The sequence below is a fragment of the Microcaecilia unicolor genome, chromosome 1, assembly GCF_901765095.1.
Source record: "Microcaecilia unicolor chromosome 1, aMicUni1.1, whole genome shotgun sequence".
NCBI lineage: Eukaryota > Metazoa > Chordata > Amphibia > Gymnophiona > Siphonopidae > Microcaecilia > Microcaecilia unicolor.
In genome coordinates, this window is record NC_044031.1 from 57,001,264 (window position 1) to 57,026,001 (window position 24,738).

Sequence of the window (24,738 nt, forward strand, 5' to 3'; positions counted from 1 at the left end):
AGCTAATTTTCTTAAATTAAACACACAAAAAATTACATTACTGTGGTTTAGATTGATGAAAAATCTAGAGTGTTAGGAATGGTTCCAGATTCAAAGTTAATATTTGAATATCAGACTATTGAATTAGTTCATACGTTTTTCTTTACTTTGGGGCCCTTTTACTAAGCCGTATAGGTGCCTACGGGCACCTAACGCATGTCCGTTTGGAATTACCACCCGGCTACCATGAGGCCTGGGCGGTAATTTCATTTTTTACTCACGTTCAGTGCGTGCGCCAGAAAATAGTTTTTATTTTCTGGCACGCGGCGCTAACCGGGCAGTACAAGGCATTCTATGTACGTAGACCATTACTGCTTGGTTAACGCACAAGACCTTACCGCTAAGTCAATGGGTGGCAGTAAGGTCTCAGACCCAAAATGGATGCGCACCAATTTTCATTTTGCTGCACGTACATTTTCAGTCAAAATTTTTAAAAAGGCATTTTTTACAGGTGTGCTAAAAACTGGATCTGTGCGCCTCCAAAACACACATCTACACCAGCACAGGCCATTTTTCAGCGCACCGCACCTTAGTGAAAGGACTCCTTTGTCATTTAAGCACTATAAGGTCTTCCTTGACTCCTATGAATGTTAGAACTGTTGCACAGGTTATTTTGATAACACATTTGGATTACTGTAACTCACTTACTGTTCTCTTACACTAAAATTAAGAAAGAAGCTAGATTAATATTCAATTTTGGCAGTGGCGTTCCTAGGGGGGCTGACACCCGGGGCGGATTGCCGATGCGCCCCCGCCCCAGGCGAAAGGGAACCCCCCCGGGTGCACGCCGCTGGGGGGGGGGGTGCCGCCGCCGCGCGCGCAGCTGTCCGCTTCATTCGTTTCCATGCTCCCTCTGCCCCGGAACAGGAAGTAACCTGTTCCGGGGCAGAGGGAGCACAGAATGAACGTAGCGGACAGGCGCTGTAGGTGGTTATATAGATTTTGTAAGAGGCCAATTCCTACATACGTACTCGCTTATGTCTAGGGGGTGTGGCCTCCGCCCGACAATCGCTACATGGAAAATAACGGACAGACCACTGGAATATATTAGTTTATTTATACAGGGTTATATACAAAAATATAGAAAAATCCTTATCAGCTTATAGCATCAGCAATTCCTGATTGCATGCACAATGATACCAAAAATATAGAGAATAACTATGATTATCCTATTGGCTAATCTGTAATGACAGATAAACACAATACCGAGATCCTGATGATTACCACACAAGTCTTGTACTAGGCTAACAGCGAGTAGAGATCATAAATCCTGACGTCACGCATCTGATGGGTCCGAGCACAGACCAATTATCTAACCCAGCCTGAAAGAAGTAAGCTATGATCTCACCGTTCCGGTCACCAGATCAGGTTCCTTCCGATGCCTTAGCTGAATGTCTCAGCAAGGTCCCACGAGCTTAGGTGATGCACTTGTCTTGCTCAGCAACAGATGATACAGACTCAGTATAGATCCTGTAGACAGCTGTAACCTGGGGAAAAGCTTTGCCAGGTATTATCAGTAAGTCTCTCAGGTAAATCAGGTGCTTGCCGAAATGCAAGTCCTCTCCTCTTCTTTTCTCCTGTTCTTCTTCCGTTCTTCCCGCCAACTAACTTTCTTCCCCTTCTGTTCCCGCTTCTCCGACCCATCCGTTTTTCTGGGAGCCAATCAGAAATAATCCCACCATGTACTCCCAGCATCTGTATGACGCTTCCATTGTCCGTCTTATCTCGTAAGCTCTCCCTCTCTCAGGGACATGCATTCTCCCCCGATACAGAGTGACCTTGGAGGTAGTGCAGGCTTCAGTAAATCTATTACAAGCTGAAATGCTGACTTCTGCACAGTTGGTAGTCAGACATATAGGTGAAAGGTTGCAGCGTCCATGTTGGCTGTAAAGGTGCTCTCATGTGCACACCGGGTGGGTGAGATCACAGCAAATACTCCTACAAATTCCCCCCCTTGGAGATGGAAATTACTACAAAGGAGTAAAGGCCTTCTCCAACCTAACTACAAAAATAAGCCAGACAGTTCAGTCAGGATTCAGGTACAACTTCATGGTCAACTACAAAAAGTTTCAAAGTTATTCTCAACTAATGCAAACTAACACACTTCCAACAGTTCTATTAAGCAAGATAATGTTCACAAGGAAATCAAAAATGCTAATACAGCAAAATACTGAATAATAGAACCCGCATGTGCAGTTAGTTAAAAGTCGTAACACATGAAAATTAATCAAACAAATCATGAACCATAATCACATAGATCATGAAAATTACATCATGCAAAGCAAAGCATATTAGTACAGAGAAGTGAAAACGGAATAAATTGTTGGCAAAACGCTGGTCAGATGTAACTACATAAAGTCTTGCAATCTCATCGCCGTAGGTGACAAAGTGTTTACGCGATAGCGTAAATGACGAAGGTCTCTCCAAAACACTACAGCACACAGGAACATGATGAACCACGAGATGGTCAAAAGTGGGATGACCACGTGAGTGGACATGTGGAACTGGGTGACATCAGATGAACGACGTTTGTAATCTGCAACCTCGAGAGTCTCATGGTCAACAGATAATTCAACAGTGTGAGATTCTTTGGACTGTAAAAAGGGTATAAGGTCCATAGCAAAGTCAATAGGATGTCCACGAAATACATCAAGCACTTCCAACTCAGAAACAACCGGGTCTGTGTCAAGATAAAACAGGGAAACTCCTCCTACATGAGCAACAGCATACTTGGGTACAGCGATCACACAAACATTGCAAGGAAGAGTGTAACGGTTGATTACATCATGCTTCTGAAAGGTGACAGTCAGTTCCGTACTAGGTGTGCTAACTAACCATACCGTATCCAGTACAGCTACAGTGGTATCAGAAAAATCGTCATATTTGACACGGTAACCTTACACTTCTCTTGGACATTCTCTGTGGACAAGCCACAAAGAGCTTCTGTTGTGTCTTTCAGGAAAGGTTTACCAGGGCATAGCCAATTAACATCTTTAGTTTTGTGGCAAAGGTCTAAGTTAGGGACCAAATAATGTTGCGGAGCATCCTGTTGGTAAGCAACATACTTAGGTGTATCAACATTAAGGTACAAATTCTCATGCCACGTACCTACATTTACAACTTGTTTAAGCTGGTATACATTCTCAGGCATAATAAATGGCAAATTAAGGATGAAGGCAATTTCCATACGCTCCATATCCAAATAAAGGGGAAGGGCAGTACCTAAATGAAATGCGATTTGAATTTGAAAAGGTTCAATAGACAAACGGGTAACTTTGGCAAAGGCATCTTTAACAACATCAGATGGTATCAGGTACGTTGGTATCTGTCCCTGCATTAGCTTACTAACACTAGTATCTACTTCCCTAAATAAATCCTGGATAAGGTCCTTAACAGGTTGTATAAACACACGGTCTTCATTCATGGTACCTTTAATTGTCAACAAATCAGCTGTGTTAGCACTAATTTTATGTGTATGTAAATTCACAAGAGTGACCGTATCAGCAATAGTTTTACCCTGGGCCACAAGTTGGCTCTGTTGGACTACCAATTTGGTCTCGATGGCTTTCAAGTCTGCTTGGATGGCTTGTATATTGGCCTGCAGCTTTTGGACAGAAACTACGTTGGCAACAGACATGGAAATACCAAAAAGTGAACCAATGGCCGAAAAAATCAAACCACCGGCCAGACCAAGAAAACGCTTAGATCTGGACCTGGAATTATAAGGTTGCATAGGTTGTACCATGACTTTGTCCAGTTGATGCAAAATGTTCTTCACTTGTGCACGGGCATTTTGCATATAATTGAGAAACCAGGAATGGGTAACAGCAGACAGAGATAAGCTACTCATATTGAAATGTTTCAGTAGCACATGCATTGGGTCAAGGGACACAACTACTTTCTGTGGAACAATCTGGGACTGGGTAATCAGGAAGCCAGGGGTATCTTGCAAAACAACTCCAGACATGGGACCAGGTTCGATCATCTTGGACCACGATCCCAGCAGCACGGAGATCCAGAACACGATCATCAGGGTTCTTTTCTGCATCTGCAAGGTACAAAGAAAACAGACTATGCTGTTGGGGTGTTAGTACAGTTCGTGTCATCAACACCTACGTCTGGAATCAAATGACTGGGATGACGTGGTCTCAACTGATTGATGTGGACCCATTTAAGGGTGTCTTCACCCTTAGTATTTTTCTTGAGGCAAATTTGGTAAGCCACAGGTGAAGCTTTTTCCACTATTGGGAATGGACCACGCCAACTAGGCAGAAACTTCCTTTCTTTAACCTTGTTTCTGGCAAAATTGAAGTAGAATACCTTGTCGCCAATTTGGTATTCTTTAGAGGTAGTCCCTTGATCATAATAGGCTTTTCTACCTCTAGCGCTACTTTCCAAATTTTTCTGAGCAAAGGCAAAGGCACTTTACAAATGCTTACGCAAATGGGTGACATATTCATGAGTGGAGGTAGCACTGGACAAGTTCACATCATTAGTCCTGTACAACAAATGAATTGGTAATGTCATTTCCCTACCTGTCATCATCTCAAAAGGAGACACTCCGGTGGAACGGTGGGGTGTGGAACGAATCGCCATAAGGACCAATGGTAAGACAAGGTCCCAATTCTTACCTGAGGATGACACATACTTCTTCAGAATGGTCACGATGGTGCGATTAGCTCTTTCCACCTGTCCCGAAGATTGAGGTCGGTAAGCTATGTGCAACTTACTCTTTACTCCAAGCATCTTCCACATATGTTGAATCACCTCTGCCGTGAACTGAGAACCTTGGTCTGAATCCACTCGCATAGGCAAACCCCACCGGCTGAACACATGATTCAGTAGTAAGGTAGCCGTGGTTTCTGCCGTGCAGTTGGGTGCAGGCAGACACTCCAACCACTTGGTGAACAAGCAGGTGACTGTGAGCAAGTACTTGTTACCACGAGTGGATCGAACTACAGGACCAACCCAATCAATCTGGATATCCGACCAGGGCATGGCGATACCCTTCTTCCTAAGTGGTGCTCGGTGAGATGGTGAAGATGGCTGGAAACGACAACAGGTCAAACACCCTCGCGTGTACAACTGTACATCCTGTCGCATGTGAGGCCAATAAGCTACTTGCTTTAGGGTCTCATAGGTGATATTCTCCCCTCTATGTCCCGCACATGGTTCGTCATGGGCATGCTGCAACATAATGCCTCGATATTCTTTAGGCACCACCCATTGCTCAATGCCATGCTTACTCGTCCGAATAAGCAGGTCCTTGTGAAGTTTGAACTTCTCTCGGGAGGCGTAGAGTATCCTCATTTCCTCATCTTGCTTGTGTTCTTCCGTCAGGGAACAGTCTTGCGGATTCCATATGTACTCATAAAATCTACCGATCACCGGGTCGGATTTCTGTGCCATGACAAGATCAAAGGATGGGACTTCCCTGCACCACTGGACCACCGGCGTGTCGTTGGACTGCTTCGCCTGTCATCGGGTGACCGCATGGACAGCCGCAGTCTCCACATCTGGGGGTCGCCATAATTCTCCTGTAAGCGCACCCTCCTTGGCCAGGTGATCGGCCAAGTCGTTTCCCAGCTTGTCGGGACTGTCAACTTTTGCATGACCCTTGACCTTCTTCCAATAGATGGTCATGTCATGGTCCCTTACCAGTTGATCTAAAATCTGGATCAAGTTTCCATGATGTACTGGTTTTCCTTTGGAATTTAACATATTTTTCTGCTTCCAGATGGGCAAATGGGACACAAAATTCTGTCTCACATAGTCCGAATCCGTACATATGACCAACTGTCGGACTCCTTTCTGAATTGCAGACTGTACCGCCACCAGAGCTGCCACAATCTCAGCGTACTGATTAGTTCGCGAGCCCAAGCTGTGCTTCAGGGTCTCTTCAAGATTGGTTGGATCCCATACCACTCCTACTCCTGCAACCAATTCCTTGACTGTATCACGACGGTAAGCACAACCATCTACATAGACCTTAGGCATGGTAGCACAAGTCTGTTCATCATACAGATGGTGTCGATGAGGTTCTTTCTCTAGCGGGGGAACATCTGCTTCGGGAATACCTGCAATGGAATCCTGTTCTGCACAATCATGTAGGTCAGCCATACCTTGGGCTACTGCGTTACGATGTTTCTGAGCATACCTTACCTCCAGAGGCCAGCCTTGAAGAGCCAATGTCCAGGAGACTATTTTGCTGTTTGACACTCGACCGGTCTTAATTCGGTCACTACCCAAGAAACTGATGGGCTGGTGGCAAGTCTCCACAATTAGCTTCTCACCTTGGATGTAACTTCTGAAGTGTTGCAAAGCCCAAACGGTAGACAGGAGTGCTTTCTCACAGTCGGAATACTTCCTCTCCACATCCGTTAGTCCTTTACTGGCATACGCCACTACCCTCTTATCCGTGTCGTACTTCTGATATAGGACAGCACTCATAGAGTGTTGGGAATATCCCAAGTCCACGTAGAACTCACGACCTCCCTCGGGGTATGCGAGGCATGGGAAGCAGCTAAGCTTGTCTTTCAGCTCCTGCATAGCAGATTTCTGTTCTGGCCCCCAGACCCAAGGTGTATCTTTCTTCAACAACTTGACCAACGGTCGGGTGATCTCCGCATACTCATCTATGAACTGTCTGGAGTAGTTGCAAATTCCTAGAAAGGAACGAAGTTCAGTGATATTGGTGGGCTGTTTCAACTGTTGTAAAGACTGCACTCGCTTCTTCTGGGGTCGCAGACCCTCAGCAGAAATTTCATACCCTAAGTAATTCAGTGATTTCCTGCACCATTGTCCTTTGGCAAGAGTCAGTTTAGCTCCAGCATCTGCCAACTGCGTGAAGACATGCTCCATCTCCTCCAGGTGTTCCTGAAAGGTAGGACTCTTGATCAGAATGTCATCCACATAGACCACTGTTCCTCGAGCTTCAGCATCTGGTAGGGCTTTGTGTAGGAAAATGTTGAATTCAGCAGGTGAATTGAGAAACCCAAAGGGTGTCCTGTTCCACGTATACTGCTTCTTCCCAAACGTAAAAGCCAGTTTATGCTGATCGTGGGGATGGACTGGTACTGTCCAAAACCCTGATGCCAAATCCAGGCTGGTGAAATACTTAGCCCCCCTGATGGTTGCAAGGTTCTGATCCAGTGGAGCCATAGGCCACCGGGACAAGGGTACTCGCTTATTCAACTGACGGTAATCCAGAGCGATTCTCCAGCTGTTATTCTTTTTCAAGATGGGCCACAGAGGGGAGTTGTACGTGCTGTTGCATTGTCTGATGATACCCCTGGTCTCCGAAGTGTTGAGAATCTCTTGTACAGACTCATAGGAAGCCAATGGAATCTTATACTGACGCACAAAGACAGGCTTGCCACCAGGTTCCGTAGGCACTCTGGTGACATGTAGGTTCGTAAGTCCACAGTCATACGAATCTACAGCAAAAAGGTCCTTGTAATTGTACAACAACTGAGTCAACTTCCTCTTCTCTGTGTGAGTAGTACAAGCATCAGCCTGTTCCACTTGCTCTTTCACCATAGCATCAAACTCTGAGAAAGGTTGGTTGGATGAAATTTCCACCTGTTCTTCAATGTCCTCCTGCAAGGTTGAGGTTTCCACAGAATTCACCCTTCGAGGCTTCTGAGGTACAGACATTTCCCTGGACAGAAACAAGAAGTCATCTTCCACCTGTACCTGAGCACACGTCGCATCATAGGGCCAAACAAACTCGAGAGATATGAGGCCCCTGGGAGAGGTAAACCAACTGTCAGTCGTCTCCCCCCCCCTGGCAGGTGTCCCAAGAAGAAGGCAGCCTGCCAAGGATAGGCAAACTTACCTCGACATCATGGAAAGACTGGCCAACTAGAAAGCCAAAAGAATCTCCAGCAGATAGCTCAACTTCCGCAGACTGTGGATTAGTGACCAACAGGTATAAGGTGGTACCGGTGACCTCCAAACATGGCAGAACACCACTTGCCAATCCAAGGTCTCGAAAGTGGGCATGTGGGTTAAAGAACACTACCTCATCCAGCAGACGTTGTCCTTGAGCGAGGCGAAGCTTGAGGGAAAAATCCCGTACCCTACCTGGAATGGTTACATCCTTGTCACAGACTACCTCACAGACCTGGGGAATGGTCTGTCCAGACTTCAAACAAACAGCCGTAGGTTCAAGTTCCACTGGGTTGTTCTGCATTCTACTCCACAGGACTAGATTCACCAGGTCCACATAAACTCCCAGTCGTGCAAGGCAATCTGACCCCAAACATAAGGGTTCCCTCAAGCCCCGGACAATAGAGAAGTGGTGAGTGAATGTCTTCTTTCCCACAGTCAAGGGAAGGCCACATATTCCGTCAAGCGGCTTGGAGCCTTGTCCCGGTACCTGTACCGAAGTAGAGGAACATCTGCTGAAGGGAAGTTGTACAGACTTACGAATTTGGCTGTACAACGAGTCACTGATGTAGGAGAGATCACTAGTGAACAGTAAAGTAGCTTGAAGCCATTGGGTGTTAGCCACCTGAACTGGTATGGTGAATTCATCACCTTTCTGGGTGATGACAGTCACCTGGCAAGGATGAGCAAAATCAGGACCAGAGATAGGAGATGAGATTTCAAGTGATGCTGAGTCCTGTGAAACAATCTCTAGATGGTCCGCTTGTTGCACCAGCTCTTCATGCTTCTGACCCCCTTTTGGTGCCTCTGTCAACGGAGGCCCCCGCATGGGCGGATCCGCGGAACACCGGAGATCAGTCCGCAGGGGAGTGTCCTGTAGCTCCACAGAGTTGGCATCACCGACTGTACGCCAGTATCTCCCTCGCACATATTTAAGGGGTCGAGTGACTTTAGACCAGATCGTTTCCTCGTCATAATCCAAAACAGGCCGAAATCTCTTCAAAAGGTCATTTCCAATCAGAAATTCTTCACCCTCACTGGTAGTGATGATGGCAGAGTGCCTGACGGTCATCTGTCCAAGCTGTAAAGATAGCCAAACCTGTCCCACAGTTCCAATACTTTGATTGCCATAGGCCACCAGTGACAAGTCGCACGGGGTGACACGCAGCACATCCTGACCCCCCCCCTAGAGATGCCTCGAGTTTCTGAAACAGGCCCTGGGTGACCAAAGTCACTTCTGATGCTGTATCCAGGAGACCTTCACAGGAAAGTACTTGTTGAATTAACAACTCCACGGTATATCTGTAACCTTTAGATATAAGCTTACCTAGAAAATACCTGACTTCCTGGGATGAGTCTTTTGAAAGAGGCCCTTCCGGGTTCGAGGGCTGCGACGCGGCATGGTTCCCTGGGGACTCCTCACTGAAGGACGACAACGCATCCACGTGGACCGTGGGGACGCTTGCGGTAACAGGTTTTGTGGCCACGTCTAGTCATGCTTGTTCTTCCTCCGAAGAGGATGGCTGTTCCACCTCAACAGATTTAACACTCAGCCCCGGAGGGGTCGGCGGTCTAGAAGACTGGTCCTTCTGCTTCTGGAATTTGACCTTTTTATGAGATGAAGGTGTCTTAGGTACACTGCTAGACTCCGCGATTGAACATCTTGCCATCAATTGGTCCAGCTGAGCTTGCATAGCACGGATCTTCTCTGCATTCCACTTCTTCTGATTAAACCGCTTCTTTCTAGGTTGTTGCTGTCCCTCCTGTGCAATAGGAGGCGCTGCATCCCGCGGCATGGCCTGAGAGCCCGGCGGCGTAGTTGGTCTCGGTGCTTTGTTTTCCAGAGAAAGCGTGGAAGTGACCGCACAAACAGCAGGTGGTATCACCCTGTTGCGACTCTTGGATGCCGGTTTCGGAGTCTCTGCGATTGGCTTGGCGCGGCAGATTTCAAAAATTCCTTCAGCCTGCTTTAGAAGGCTGGAATAGGGTTCTGCGTTTTTTCCTGCCAAGGGAATCTTTATCAGATCAGGCAGACCCTGTATAAAAAGTTCCCTGAAATCACCAAATTCAAGATCTTTAGAATCAGGCGGCACCCCCCCTTGGTAAAATGCACGCTTCAAGCGATGGGCCCACTCCCGCGGACTCTCCTCCGGATTACAACTAATAGTATACGCTGCACGCTTAGCTTCAAGAGAGTTGGCAAAGAGACCGTAGCGCTTCGCTAAGGCTTGCTCCACTGACCGTAAATCGGGGTTATCGGACATGATCAAATCTAGAACTTCATGGCACTCGGTACTAAAGGTCCATTTGAGGAGGGCTCTGATGTCATCCTCAGAAGAGACGTGCATGGTCTGCAGGAGTTCATGCACTGCCTTAAGATGGGTTTCTATGGATACCGAGGCAGACTCTTTAAAAGGCGCTATTACGGTGCGTAGCATCTTTATAATATATGCCTGCCTCTCCATAGACATTCCTTTCTTGGGTTCCGGCCTGACATGCCGCTGATCACTAGCAGGTGTAGAGAACCTCGGGGCAGGTGTATTGCTAAAACTGGGTGGATCTGCCGAAGGCTGAAACCCTGAGCTAGGCACCTGACCAAGTGAGCTGATGATTTCCGCAGGCCGTCCCTGGTCCCGTGCCCCCAATGGGTGTGTCACTGTCTCGGGTCTGCTGCTTCGGTCACCAGCCCCTATGGGGCTGGATTGTACAGAGGGGCGGGAAAGAGCCGAAGCCGTGCCCCCAATGGGTGTGTTTAACTCGGGTCCCTCCCGGCTCACGTAACGGTTCATTTCGGGAGCTGGGCTTGGGTGACCCGCAGCAAAACTGTCGGGGAACTCTAAGGTATACGGTACTTCTTCCTGCGCCATGTGTGTAAGCTCTTGCTGCATTGTGGAAATCTTTACAGTGCACTCATCTAATGCTTTAGACAATGAATCTCTGTCCTTCACTGTACATTGTAATTGCAGTGAGACTGTCTCCTGCTTCTCTTTTAACTCCGCCAACTCTAGCTTGGCCGCGTGCCAATCTTGAAACACAGACACAGATTCTTCTTGAGTGGTCACTAGCTCCCTGCGCAACTCACTCTGAACCCCTTCTGAGACCTGTTTTAGCTCCCGATATAATGTCTGCAACTTATCTGTTTCCCTAGTCTGGTTGTGTAAAGCACCAGTCAAACGAGAAAATTTCTCTTGCAACGAATCAAAAGACACGAGGTACTGGGCAATTTCTTGCTTTAATGTGTAATTACGTGCTTCACAATCAGATAGGTCACACTGCAAAGTTTTACACTTATCATACAGTGTCTGGCACTCCGTACACATCTCTTCCGAGGAGTGAGGTGGGGCGGGGCTTACATTGGTTCCTGCTAAAGCAGATTTGGTAGTCTCTAAATCAACTCGTAATGCAGCTAACTCGCCGTCTCGCTCCTGGACAGTTTCCCTAGTCTGGGACAAATCTAACTGCAAATCCGCTATGCGATCTGTTAGAGGTACAGATACCTCTCTTATCTCATTCATCAAAGAGTCTTTAACTGCCAAAATAGACACACCCAGTTCACAAAGCATCCATTGTGACAAATGCTGTTTCTCTTTTATAATTGTATTTAAAACCGTAGCATATACAGTACTTCTGAGCTATTCGGTGAACTGCTACTAAATAAAGCACGTACAGACTCTACTGTAGGAGGTGCTGGTTTCGTCTTACTATGAGAGAGTGGCAGTAATATTTTCAGCACGCCCTTCTCCTGTTCACTTAGGAGCATTTCAGGCAATGTGCCAACCGTGCCGGTCGCCATGTTAAAGACTAAACACACCCTGTGTTCCTTCCTTACAGAGTTAGAGAAACCGTTTTTTCTCTTTTGGAGCTCAGAGTAATAAATCTGTCAACCAATTACAGCAATAAAACACCGCTGTATAAACAAAGGTCTGCCGTCAGCTAGGGTGGAACTGCAGTTCGTGCAAAGAGAAACAGAAGGTCAAACCAGCTTTCTGAAAAGACCCAGAAAAGTTTTAACTTCTGCTATTCTTGCACCAACCGTCCCGGACGAACGCCCCCAATTTGTAGGTGGTTATATAGATTTTGTAAGAGGCCAATTCCTACATACGTACTCGCTTATGTCTAGGGGGTGTGGCCTCCGCCCGACAATCGCTACATGGAAAATAACGGACAGACCACTGGAATATATTAGTTTATTTATACAGGGTTATATACAAAAATATAGAAAAATCCTTATCAGCTTATAGCATCAGCAATTCCTGATTGCATGCACAATGATACCAAAAATATAGAGAATAACTATGATTATCCTATTGGCTAATCTGTAATGACAGATAAACACAATACCGAGATCCTAATGATTACCACACAAGTCTTGTACTAGGCTAACAGCGAGTAGAGATCATAAATCCTGATGTCACGCATCTGATGGGTCCGAGCACAGACCAATTATCTAACCCAGCCTGAAAGAAGTAAGCTATGATCTCACCGTTCCGGTCACCAGATCAGGTTCCTTCCGATGCCTTAGCTGAATGTCTCAGCAAGGTCCCACGAGCTTAGGTGATGCACTTGTCTTGCTCAGCAACAGATGATACAGACTCAGTATAGATCCTGTAGACAGCTGTAACCTGGGGAAAAGCTTTGCCAGGTATTATCAGTAAGTCTCTCAGGTAAATCAGGTGCTTGCCGAAATGCAGTCCTCTCCTCTTCTTTTCTCCTGTTCTTCTTCCGTTCTTCCCGCCAACTAACTTTCTTCCCCTTCTGTTCCCGCTTCTCCGACCCATCCGTTTTTCTGGGAGCCAATCAGAAATAATCCCACCATGTACTCCCAGCATCTGTATGAAGCTTCCATTGTCCGTCTTATCTCGTAAGCTCTCCCTCTCTCAGGGACATGCATTCTCCCCCGATACAGAGTGACCTTGGAGGTGGTGCAGGCTTCAGTAAATCTATTACAAGCTGAAATGCTGACTTCTGCACAGTTGGTAGTCAGACATATAGGTGAAAGGTTGCAGCGTCCATGTTGGCTGTAAAGGTGCTCTCATGTGCACACCGGGTGGGTGAGATCACAGCAAATACTCCTACAGCGCGCAACACCCCCCCAGAGGTGTGCACCCGGGGCGGACCGCCCCCCCCCCCCTTGGTACGCCACTGAATTTTGGAAGATATCATGAAGCCACTCCCTTGCTGAATGACTTACATTGGATTTAAATAGATAGTCATCTCTACCTTAAACTTGCTTGTTTGGTTTACAAAAGTTTTTATGGATTCAATTCTGAAACAGTAGGTCAGTTTTTAACATTTTCAGGTAATAGACCATACATAGAAGGTAATAGAAGTGGGAAGGGGTTATCATTCGATCTTCCTTCCATGAAGAATATAAACCAAAAATCAATTTGGGAGTGTTCTTTTGTTTTTCAAAGTGTCAAGATTTGGAATGGTATCCTGGATCCAGTTTAGTCAAATTACATCTTATTTTCTCTTTAGAAAAGCTCTTAAGACCTATTTGTTTTTGAATCAAAGATTGTAAATTGACCATTTAAATGGATATTTGAGACGAAGAATAGATGATTGGAAGAGACGGTAATGCTATTGTATCTGATTGTTTAGGCAGTTAATTTATTATACTGGTTTTATTATAAATTTCTTCTGTGAAGTTATTTTTGTATGTAATCTGCCTTGTAGCCTTTGGTTAAAAGCAGAGTAGAAATTCATTAATAGGGAAAGGGAAATGGGACTTGATATACCGCCTTTCTGTGGTATTTTGCAACTACATTCAAAGTGGTTTACATATATACAGGTACTTATTTTGTACCTGGGGCAATGGAGGGTTAATTGACTTGCCCACAGTCACAAGGAGCTGCAGTGGGAATCAAACCCAGTTCCCCAGGATCAAAGTCCACTAGGCTGCTCCTCCACTCCTAATACAATAGGTTTGAAACAAGTGCCCGCTTGGCCTCACAAGTTAAGCAACCAGTTATAAAACTACCCTCTATAGGGGCCAGCGAGAGAGAGTCAATCTGTGGCCCTTGAACAAGAGCATTCTTGACTAAAACTGGGCTGAACTGGAGGTGAAAGGAAGGCTAAAATGAGACGTGCATGAATGAAACACTACATTGACACAGAAATTCAGCATTTAGGAGTGGCCAAATGGCTCTTCTGACCTAGCAGCTCTGGGAAAGAAGGTATGATGGACAGATGTGAAGTCTATAAAAGCTCTGGAACAAACTCTATGCTACTACCCCAAAATACTAATCATTCGGATGATTCTGTCCAAACCCCACTCCCCAGATAAGCTGACCATACTTATCCATACTTAATCCTGATGTAAAATGTTGGCTTTAATTTGTCTCATTTCTTCTTTTTTAATTTTTGCCAACAGATTAATACCGGTGACCTGTCACGTAAAGAGAATGAGATGTGGGATATCCAAGTGCATGCTGTTGCCCATTTGGGAGTAATTGTTCTGGTGGATGTGTTATTCCATTTCCTGTACATCTTGACCATACCATCTGACCTGAAGGTTGTGAACCGACTGTCAGACTGGGCAATGGGTGAGTCACAAACAAAAGAATTCTGAACTTCTCTTTATATATTGTGCCCAATTCAGTGGCCTATTTCCTTAGTGCATATAAACTGAAAGGACCATTCATCTCGCAATTCTTCTGATGCCTCCTTTAAATAAAGGAGCATACCAGATATTCATCAGAATATATGTATGTTGATAGTCATATGAAAAGTACACATTTTGGGCTTAATTTTGTAACAAGCCACCTGTGGCAGAAGTTCAGAAAAGTGTTTATATATATATATATATATATATATATATATATATAATAGTGCACTCCATTTAATTGCACGTCGGATAAGAGCATGCTCTGTTTAACTGCATGCCGTACTTCGGTCCCGTTTTTGGCACCATCAATTTCTATGGGGACAAACTTCGTTTTAGCGCACCACTGATAAGTGCAAGATTCGCTTATATGCATGGTTCAAGACCGCTCCTCTGCAGGAAATACTCCTCATAAGCGCGTGCATGGAATATGGAAGCCGATTGGCACGTGACAACCGAGATTTCAAATTTACCGCCTCTTTAACTGCCACAGGCAGATAAGGGGAAAGAATGTTGTTGGAGCATGCACCGGGATCATCGTTGCGGCGGCGGCGGAACTACAAGACTTTAACACTGGCTGAACGAATAGAAGTTCTTAAAAAATTAGAAAACAAAGAAAGTCAAGCATCTATTGCTAAACAATATGGTGTCAATCCCAGTCAAATTTCACATGTCTTGAAGCAGAAAGACCAACTTCTGGAAGACTGGCAAAACAATTCAAATCCACAACGGAAACGAAAACGTGCGGGAAAAAGTTGAGGAGGTTGAATATGCTCTTCTGTGGTTTTCTAGAGTCAGGAGCAGACAGTTTCCTGTCAGTGGTCCACTGCTTATGGAGAAAGCTAACCAGGTAGCAGAAAGTCTTGAACTGACTGAATTCAAAGCCACTGTTGGATGGTTGGAAAGATGGAAGGAAAGGAACAGCATAAAATTCAAGACACAGCATGGTGAGAAACAAGACGCTGATGACTTTGGTGCTGAAAATTGGGTTGTTTCAGTTCTTCCTACCATCTTGAACGAGTTTGCACCTCATGACATTTTCAATGCTGATGAAAATGGTCTCCACTGGCGAGCGATTCCTGATGGAACACTTGCATTCAAACATGCTGAAACTACTGGAGGTAAAACATCGAATAACCGACTGACAATCCTCCTTTGCTGCAATATGGATGGGAGTGAGAAGTTGGAGCCCCTCGTCATTGGAAAGAGCAAACAGCCCCGTTGCTTCACGAAAGTTAAGTGACTTCCTGTGTCATACGAGGCTAACGCAAATTCGTGAATGACTGGGGAAATTTGGAAGCAGTGGCTAAAGAAGCAAGACACTAGAATGCAGGCACAAAAGCGTCAGATTTTGCTGCTTTGTGATAACTGTGCTGCACACAGGGATGATGTCAGACTGTCTAACGTCAAGGTGGTCTTCCTGCCACCAAACACTACCTCTCTGATGCAACCTCTGGATCAGGGCATAATAGCCAATTTCAAACAACATTATCGGGCTCTTGTGCTACGTCATCTGATGAGCATTATGGATGACCAGAGTGGGAAGGATAAATGTGCTGTTGAACTGGCTCGTAATCTATCACTGTTGGATTCCCTACATATGCAGAAAGAAGCCTGGAATCATGTTACACAGGCAGCCATTGCGAACTGCTACAAGCGGGCAAGCTTTGTTAAGGATGTGGAGAGGGACGAAACAGGTGCAGCTGTTGCAAACGCATCAGATGAAGAGGTTATTGACATCCCAGCCGGTTTTACTCGGAGAGACAGATATATCTCCGACACTGGACAAACTCCTGCGGTCCACAACTTTGCCTTCCTCAGGGGTCTAAAAACAAAACAAATCAAATAAATTGACATATGTACATATTAAATATAAAGTACAATTCTTTCAAAATTTAAAAATATAAGAAATAAAAGTTAAAAACTATTTAACAATACGTCCAAAGGTATCAAGAAAATATCAAAAGCACATAGACGCACATCACGGGCAACGTTGAAATGTTAGACCTTGTAGTGGGGAAAAAATTATACCACATGAAATGTTAATTATACACTAAAGAAAATAACAAGGGTACTAATATATGTTAATAAAAATCTACAATGTGATTATATAACAACATTTAGAATTGCGTATGCAAATTTAGGCATGTTCCCGATTTGTGCACACAATTTAATTGAATAACAAGCCAATTAGTACCAATAATTGACTTTTTAACAAGCAGTTATTGGGACTAATTAGGTTTAATTGGGACCAACATGCATAAAGTTAGGTGCGGTGTTAGGTGTTCCCAAAAAAGGGGGCATGGAAACGGGAGGATCATGGGCATTTGGGCTAGAATGAGGGCATGGCTTCAAGTTATACGTGTAATTACAGAATAATGGTGATCAGCATGTAAATTTAGGTGTGGGCATTTGCACCACATTTTCTTTGGTGCAAATGGCTGCACCTAAATTTGCACATGACTTTCTGCTTAAGCTTGTGTTCTGTAAACCGCATCGAGATTTAGGCACAGCTTATGGAATACCACTTCAGTGGGGGGTTTTGGTGCCAATTGTTTAGGCGTCATTTATAGAATTTACCCCTATATACTTAGTCTGGTTACTGCAATGATGTTCCTGGGCTGGAGGCCATGCACCAGGACTCCTTCTAGACCTTTACAATCTTAAGCCTGATTCTGATCACTAGAAGGACAATTCTGTAACTGAGCACAGCACGTATGCACTACTTGCTTGTTAACCCCCGGATTCTATAAAGGTCGCCCAACATTTCGTGGCAAAATTTGGACACGATCCTGAGATGTGTGCTCAACTTAACTGGTTAATGAGTCAATTAGTGGCAATAAGTGGTGCTAAGAATCAATTATTGGTGATTGGCACCAAGTAGGATTTGCGTACGCATCTGGCTGTGCACTATTCTTTTTATTTTTAATTTTAAATGAGGTTTTATTGAAGACGTACAAAACAGGCAGATTACAGGCCAAGTAAAACAATATACAGTAAACCACAAGTCCAATCTTAACCAATTCAAAAAAAAAAAAAAAAAAGAAGTTATACACCAATATGACTGAATACCTCACATTTTCCTTCTTTTTACAAATTTTAAACCCCCACTACATCCAAACCCTTCAACAACCCCCCCACTCTCAACCGTACCCCAACCCCCCTTAATGCAACCCTCCCCCCTCCAAGGAGTGGAGAAGTAGCCTCATGCAATGGTTCTCAAACCTGGTCCTGGAGGCACCCCAGCCTGTCAGGATACTCACAATGAAAATTCATGAGAGAGATTTGCATGCACTGCCTCCATTATATGCAAATCTCTCTCATGAATATTCATTGTGGATATCCTGAAAACCTGACTGGCTGGGGAGCCTCCAGGAACAGGTTTGGGAACCAGTGGCATAATGGTTAGTGCAGCAGGCTTTGATCCTGGCGATCTGGGTTTGATTCCCACTTCAGCTCCTTGTGACTTTGGGCAAGTCGCTGAACCCTCCATTGCTCCAGGTACAAAAACTTAGATTGCGAGCCCTCTAGGGACAGAGAAAGTACCTGCATATAATGTGTACAGTGCTGCATACATCTAGTAGCGCTATAGAAATGATTAGTAGTAGTAGTAAGTAGTACATAGATAGTGGCTGCACACTGTTCTATTCGGCAGTGCATCTTAACTCCTAAAGCACTCAAAAGGGAGTGTGGCCATGGGAGCACCGTGGGCATGTTAGGGGCATTTAAAGAATTTGTGCACCTAGTTATAGAATACTGGGTCAGCAGGTAGCGACGCAACAAAAAACTGCAAGCACGGCACCACAACCCCCCCCCCTCGGCGCATCACCAAATCATCCCCCTCCCCCCACCCAAAGCACATCTTCACCCCCCCACACACACACATGTCACTCCCTCCCTCCCTGTTCAAAGACCCCTCACACCCCTCCCACTGAGATCCACACTGCACCCTCCCTCCGATTTCAACACCCCCCCTACCACGACACTCTCAACTCCCCCCTTTCCGCCAAAAACCCTCCCCCACCACCGTCGCGTACCTATGCTGACAGGGGACCCCAACCCCCGTCAGCCGAAGTCCACTTCTTGACTGCACGGCGTTGCTTGAAGAATAATCTGATCAAGTTTCTGGCATCAGACACACGCACAGAAAGTTGATCAGATTCAGCAAGCAAACAACGCCGGTGCAGACGAGAAGAGGACTTTGGCTGTCGGGGGGTTGGGGTCCCCCGTCAGCACAGGTACGCGACAGTGGAGGCGGGGGGAGGGTTTTCACCGGAAAGGAGGAGTCAAGAGGGTTGCGGCAGGGGGGTCCAGGGGTCAGTAACGCGGAGGGGGGGGTGTTGAAATCGGAGGGAGGGTGGAGTCTGGAACTCGGTGGGAGGGGCGTGAGGAGGCCTTGAACTGGAAGGGAGGGGGGGCGTGGGTCTCACAGGGGATAGAGCGAGACAGCGAGAGAGGGTTGGGGAATTACCTTGCTAGCGCCTGTTTCATTTCTTACCGAAACGGGCCTTTTTTACTAGTAGATAATAAAACACACACACGTTTGGCTCATGTCACCAAAAAAATAGCAGCCACAGTAAAAGCAGGAAGACACCCTCCACGGCAATCCAATTGCTGATGTGTGGATTGCCACGGTGTTCCTCTCTTTATACCGCAGCACTGTGGAAACTGCTGCTTCATTGGCTTCTGCCATTGCACTAGGCCTTACTCTTAGTTGTCACGGTGATCTGAGTGGTGTATTGTCAGCCCTGAGGCAGGCGGCTGCATCCAACAAACCACAGCTCCTGTTGGGTCTTTCGTACTGGTGCTCTAATAAAGCTCTTTTGATTTCATCTTCCTAGTGGATTGTCATTGTGTCGTCCTCTACTCCTGCTTTGGTTATGAAAAAAATAATCACATTCTTATTTCTAAATATGCTTCATTGTTGATTGATAGTAATATCCCTCAATGTGCCCAGACATAAAATCAAAACTACTATGTAGTATATAATGGTGCCAAAAAATGATAAAATAGGCTAGTTTGAAAGCTTTTTAAAAAATATTCTTTAATGTATTAGGGGGTCTTTTACTAAGGTGCACAGTATTTTTAGCTCATGCTAGAAACCAGATGGAGCTAAACACTGAGGCACCCCATATGATGCTAAAGTTATTTGTACAATACAATGAAACATCTTAATAGGCAGTTGAGATATAGAGACATAGGATGTACAGATTCACTTGGGAAAAATAGAAGGGTGGCTAAACTGGTGACAAATTATACATACAGTTGAATAAGATATGAGGAACTGGTCTAAGTTACATTGTGTGTGACAAGCTAGTCCAGGTGCGGAGTGAGTGGATAGTCAGTCATCACATGTATTAAAGACCTGCTTCTTGAAGTAGAGCACTGACATGAAGTATTACAAGGCCAAAAAATATGGATGAGCTTTCAGTTGTGATCATTCATTAGCATGTATTCTGTTTGTACAAAGTGCATTTGTTGTAATACGTTTTTTTTTTTAATTATTAACAATGTTGGAAACAAACTGGAAAAAAATGTCCAAAATCTAGGGAAAAAATTAAAAGTGAACTCAAATTTTTTTCTGGAGAAATTCTTACCAAAACAGTGAGAAGCCAAAGCCAACTTGCAAGGAAAGGGGCAACACTGGATCTGGTAGTTGCAGAGATGCCAAGGTTGAGCCATCTCAAAGAGTAAGATTGTAATGCAGGGTGTGGTACTCGATTATATGTCACACTGCATATTGTTAATCTGTGCCTACTACTACTACTATTTAGCATTTCTATAGCGCTACAAGGCGTACGCAGCGCTGCACAAACATAGAAGAAAGACAGTCCCTGCTCAAAGAGCTTACAATCTAATAGACAAAAAATAAAGTAAGCAAATCAAATCAATTAATGTGTACAGGAAGGAGGAGAGGAGGGTAGGTGGAGGCGAGTGGTTACAAGTGGTTACGAGTCAAAAGCAATGTTAAAGAGGTGGGCTTTCAGTCTAGATTTAAAGGTGGCCAAGGATGGGGTAAGACGTAGGGGCTCAGGAAGTTTATTCCAGGTGTAGGGTGCAGCGAGACAGAAGGCGCGAAGTCTGGAGTTGGCAGTAGTGGAGAAGGGAACAGATAAGAAGGATTTATCCATGGAGCGGAGTGCACGGGAAGGGGTGTAGGGAAGGACGAGTGTGGAGAGATACTGGGGAGCAGCAGAGTGAGTACATTTATAGGTTAGTAGAAGAAGTTTGAACAGGATGCGAAAACGGATAGGGAGCCAGTGAAGCGACTTGAGGAGAGGGGTAGTATGAGTAAAGCGACCCTGGCGGAAGATGAGGTCATGCTTATTTTCCATTACCTTGCTGAATCTGATCATTATGTTCCTCATCTTATTGCTTATACAGCTGGCGTGGCCTATTCTAATTTGTTATATGACTGGATAAAAGCAGCTGTGATGTTTGGGGTTATCAATACCATCTCCAGGCTCGATCACCTCGACCCTCCACAACCACCGAAATGCATCACCATGCTCTACGTCTTTGCTGAAACGTAAGTTCCATGAAAAACTACAAGATAGAACTTAGTGGATTTCAGGGGCAATATACCCAGCACAAATGAGACTCTGCTAATGTACCTCCAACCACAAGTGCTTTAAAAAAAATAAATCTATGCAATTAAATGGATAACTTTGACCATTAAAGGGGGAGTTATCATTGTGTGTTACCTTTAAGATGTGTTATTTTAAAACTATCTTGTGCTATTTTAGCACAGGTCCCACTTTATACAAAGAGACCAAGGGGCCCTTTTACTACACAGGAACTACTTACAAATTCTATCCCCACACAGGAAAAGATGCTGGGTGAGTGCTGGTTTCTGCCTTCTTGCTCCTTTGACTGACTCAGAGCAAGGAAAGATGCCAGTAATGTAATAAGTTACCAGTTAAAATGTAATTAGCTATAGTAATACTGTTATTATATCCAATTAGTAGTTTAGAGAGTATTTGATTACCCAAAAAAGTAATCTATTACAGTAACGTGATACCGCACAATGATATATATACACACTGTGCCACTTACATGTGCCCTACAGAACAGCGTTTAGGCAATCTGCTAGCATTTCCATGTTTAAGTGTACACTTACCCTCGAAAGGAAAGTATTTTGTAAATTTACACTCCCAATGGGTGCATAAGTATGAACACCAGTTAGAGAATTGTCCTTCACCTGTTTTTTATACTGCATGCAGTAAAAAAAAAAAAAAAAGATTTCTAACTTGATTGGAGTGGAGGAGTGGCCTAGTGGTTAGGGTGGTGGACTTTGGTCCTGAGGAACTGAGTTTGATTCCCACTTCAGGCACAGGCAGCCCCTTGTGACTCTGGGCAAGTCACTTAACCCTCCATTGCCCCATGTAAGCCACATTGAGCCTGCCATGAGTGGGAAAGCACGGGGTACAAATATAACATAAATAAATTATTCCATGGCACTTAACGGCAAAAAATGTGTGATTATCAGATATGACAGTTTAAAGGGGTCCATTAATTTTTATTTATGTTTCTGTGCTGATCCTGTAATTTTTTTTCTCCACAGACACTTTGACAGAGGAATTAATGACTGGCTATGCAAGTAAGTGGAATTCACTTTCTTCAGATTATTTCCTTTTTAAATTCTCTGATTTGAATCCATCACAATGAAAAAATGGGATTTCTGGTGAAGACAATGTGGCAGGAGGGAGTAAAGCTTATCTGTTTGGTTTTTTCACTTTTTAAGGTTCAAGAAATAATCAAAATCATTGAACCATATTAGCAATATATACATTTTTGCATCTCATATCACATGAACGTAAATGTAAAGATTACAGTTATAGAGAAACAGAAATGAATTCAAGGTAGAAATTCTAAAATATGGTAATGCCCCATAAAAGCAAATACATTGCATGCCTTTTAAAAGCATAATGTACTTAAGGGGCAATTTCTGAATGTGCCAAACAGGCTATGGGTACTTTTACCTTTGCATTGTGCACCAGTTCTGATACATTTTCTCTTGACAATAATGTGCATAAATTTGAAAATGTAATCTGTGCACATTATCCCCCCCCCCCCCCCCCCCACCTCACAGCCTAAATATGTGCCAGGCCCACCTACTTTTTACCAGGCTAAAATTTCATGCATTGTTATTTGCAAGTACTTTGAAGCTGGGAAAAGATTGCAGCTAGCCAGTTTATCCAGCTATTTACCTGGATAAATAGCTTTAAAAAACTGCCCTGAAAGGTATATAGCTACAATTATACAGTACTATATTGGTTCTTACAGTCCACAAATGTCTTTATAGATTCTGTGTGAATTATAATATAAGAGATCCTCAATTCAAGATGTACACTTAGGGGCCCTTTTTTAGCCTAGTTTTCTTTCTCTATAATATCAGCAAAATTCGCCCTTTCCTTTCTGATCACACTATCAGAACCCTCATCCACACTCTTATCACCTCTCGCTTAGACTATTGCAACTTGATTCTTACAGGTCTCCCACTTAGCCATCTCTCTCCTCTTCAATCTGTTCAAAATTCTGCTGCATGACTAATATTCCGCCAGTGTCATTATGCTCATATTAGCCCTCTCCTCAAGTAACTTTACTGGCTTCCTATCCGTTTCCGCATACAGTTCAAACTCCTCTTATTGACCTATAAGTACATTCACTCTGCAGCTCCTCAGTACCTTCTCCACTCTCATCTCTCCCTACATTCCTCACCGGGAACTCCGTTCACTGGGTAAATCTCTCTTATCTGCACCCTTCTCCTCCACCGCTAACTCCAGACTCCATTCCTTTTATCTTGCCGCACCATATGCCTGGAATAGACTTCCTGAGCCGGTACGTCAAGCTCCATCTCTGGCCTTCTTCAAATCTAAGCTAAAAGCCCACCTTTTTGATGCTGCTTTTAACTCCTAACCCTTATTCACTTGTTCAGAACCCTTATTTTATCATCCTCACTTTAATATTCCCTTATCTCTTGTTTGTCCTGTTTGTCTGTCCTAATTAGATTGTAAGCTCTGTCGAGCAGGGACTCTTTCTTCATGTTCAAGTGTACAGCGCAGCGTACGTCTAGTGGTGCTTTAGAAATGATAAGTAGTAGTAGCACGCGCTAACACTAGAGATTCCCATATGTTCCTATGGGCATCTCTAGCATTTAGCACACCCTAATGATTAGGGCACGCTAGAAATGCTAGCGCACCTTTGCAAAAGACCCCCTTAATTCAGTATTCTGTACATTATTTAACAGCATCAAAGAAAAAGGTATTTAAGGCTTTCCTAAATAAGAGTCTATTTGTTTTAGGCAAAGTGGAAGCTGATTCTATATTTTTGCCCCGTGATAAGCAAAGGTAGAGTTTAACGTTTGCTGGTGACAAACATTCCTAGCTGATAGATAATTCAGTTTATAGGACTGCACAGTCCAAGCAGAAATAAACAAACTCGGAACATTTAAACAATGTACCAATCCATAAGAATTCAGTCCATAAACTGACTTATTTTGTTACATTTGTACCCTGCGCTTTCCCACTCATGGCAGGCTCAATGCGGCTTACATATTATATACAGGTACTTATTTGTACCTGGGGCAATGGAGGGTTAAGTGACTTGCCCAGAGTCACAAGGAGCTGCCTGTGCCAGGAATCGAACTCAGTTCCTCAGTTCCCCAGGACCAAAGTCCACCACCCTAACCACTAGGCCACTCCTCCACTTATAAACCATACAGGCAATTTTAAATGTAATTCTTGATCTAACAGGAAAGCCCATGCAATTTTGCTAGTAAAAGAGTGGCTCTCTCATACTTTCCTAATTGAAATATCAGCCTTGCTGTAGTACTTTGCAACAGTTGCAATCTTTTATATAATTTATCAGTTACTCCACAATGAAGGGAATGACAGTAGTCCAGATAAGGGAGTAAAATAGCTTGCACTACACTTCTAAAGTTAGAAGGGCTTAATACAGAGGAAATCACCCGCAGTAGTTGCAGTCTAAAAAAGAACTTCTTTACTATGGCATTCATCTGAAAAGTAAGTCTAGAGTCTACAATAACCCCTAAAACTTTAGACTTACTTTCTTTCTTCAGTAATGAAACGTAGTAGTAGTATTTCCCCTGTGGACAACTTTAGCTCTTTAGTTGGAATTTTATCATAAGCACCAAACCAAACCACTTTAGTTTTTAACCTTATTCATGGTCCACAAAATCATCT

The 24,738-nt window shown here is 44.2% G+C and overlaps 1 protein-coding gene across 3 annotated transcripts in view; it reads left to right on the forward strand.

Moving 5' to 3' along the window:
* Nucleotides 1-24,738, forward strand: part of HHATL (hedgehog acyltransferase like) — a 109,075-nt gene that overhangs the window by 67,301 nt on the left and 17,036 nt on the right. For all 3 annotated transcript variants that reach the window (XM_030189901.1, XM_030189902.1, XM_030189900.1), the window contains 3 exons: nt 14,303-14,474; nt 20,918-21,062; nt 22,098-22,133. In XM_030189901.1, the coding sequence (XP_030045761.1) occupies nt 14,303-14,474; nt 20,918-21,062; nt 22,098-22,133 (353 nt within the window). The remainder of the gene's footprint in view (nt 1-14,302; nt 14,475-20,917; nt 21,063-22,097; nt 22,134-24,738) is intronic.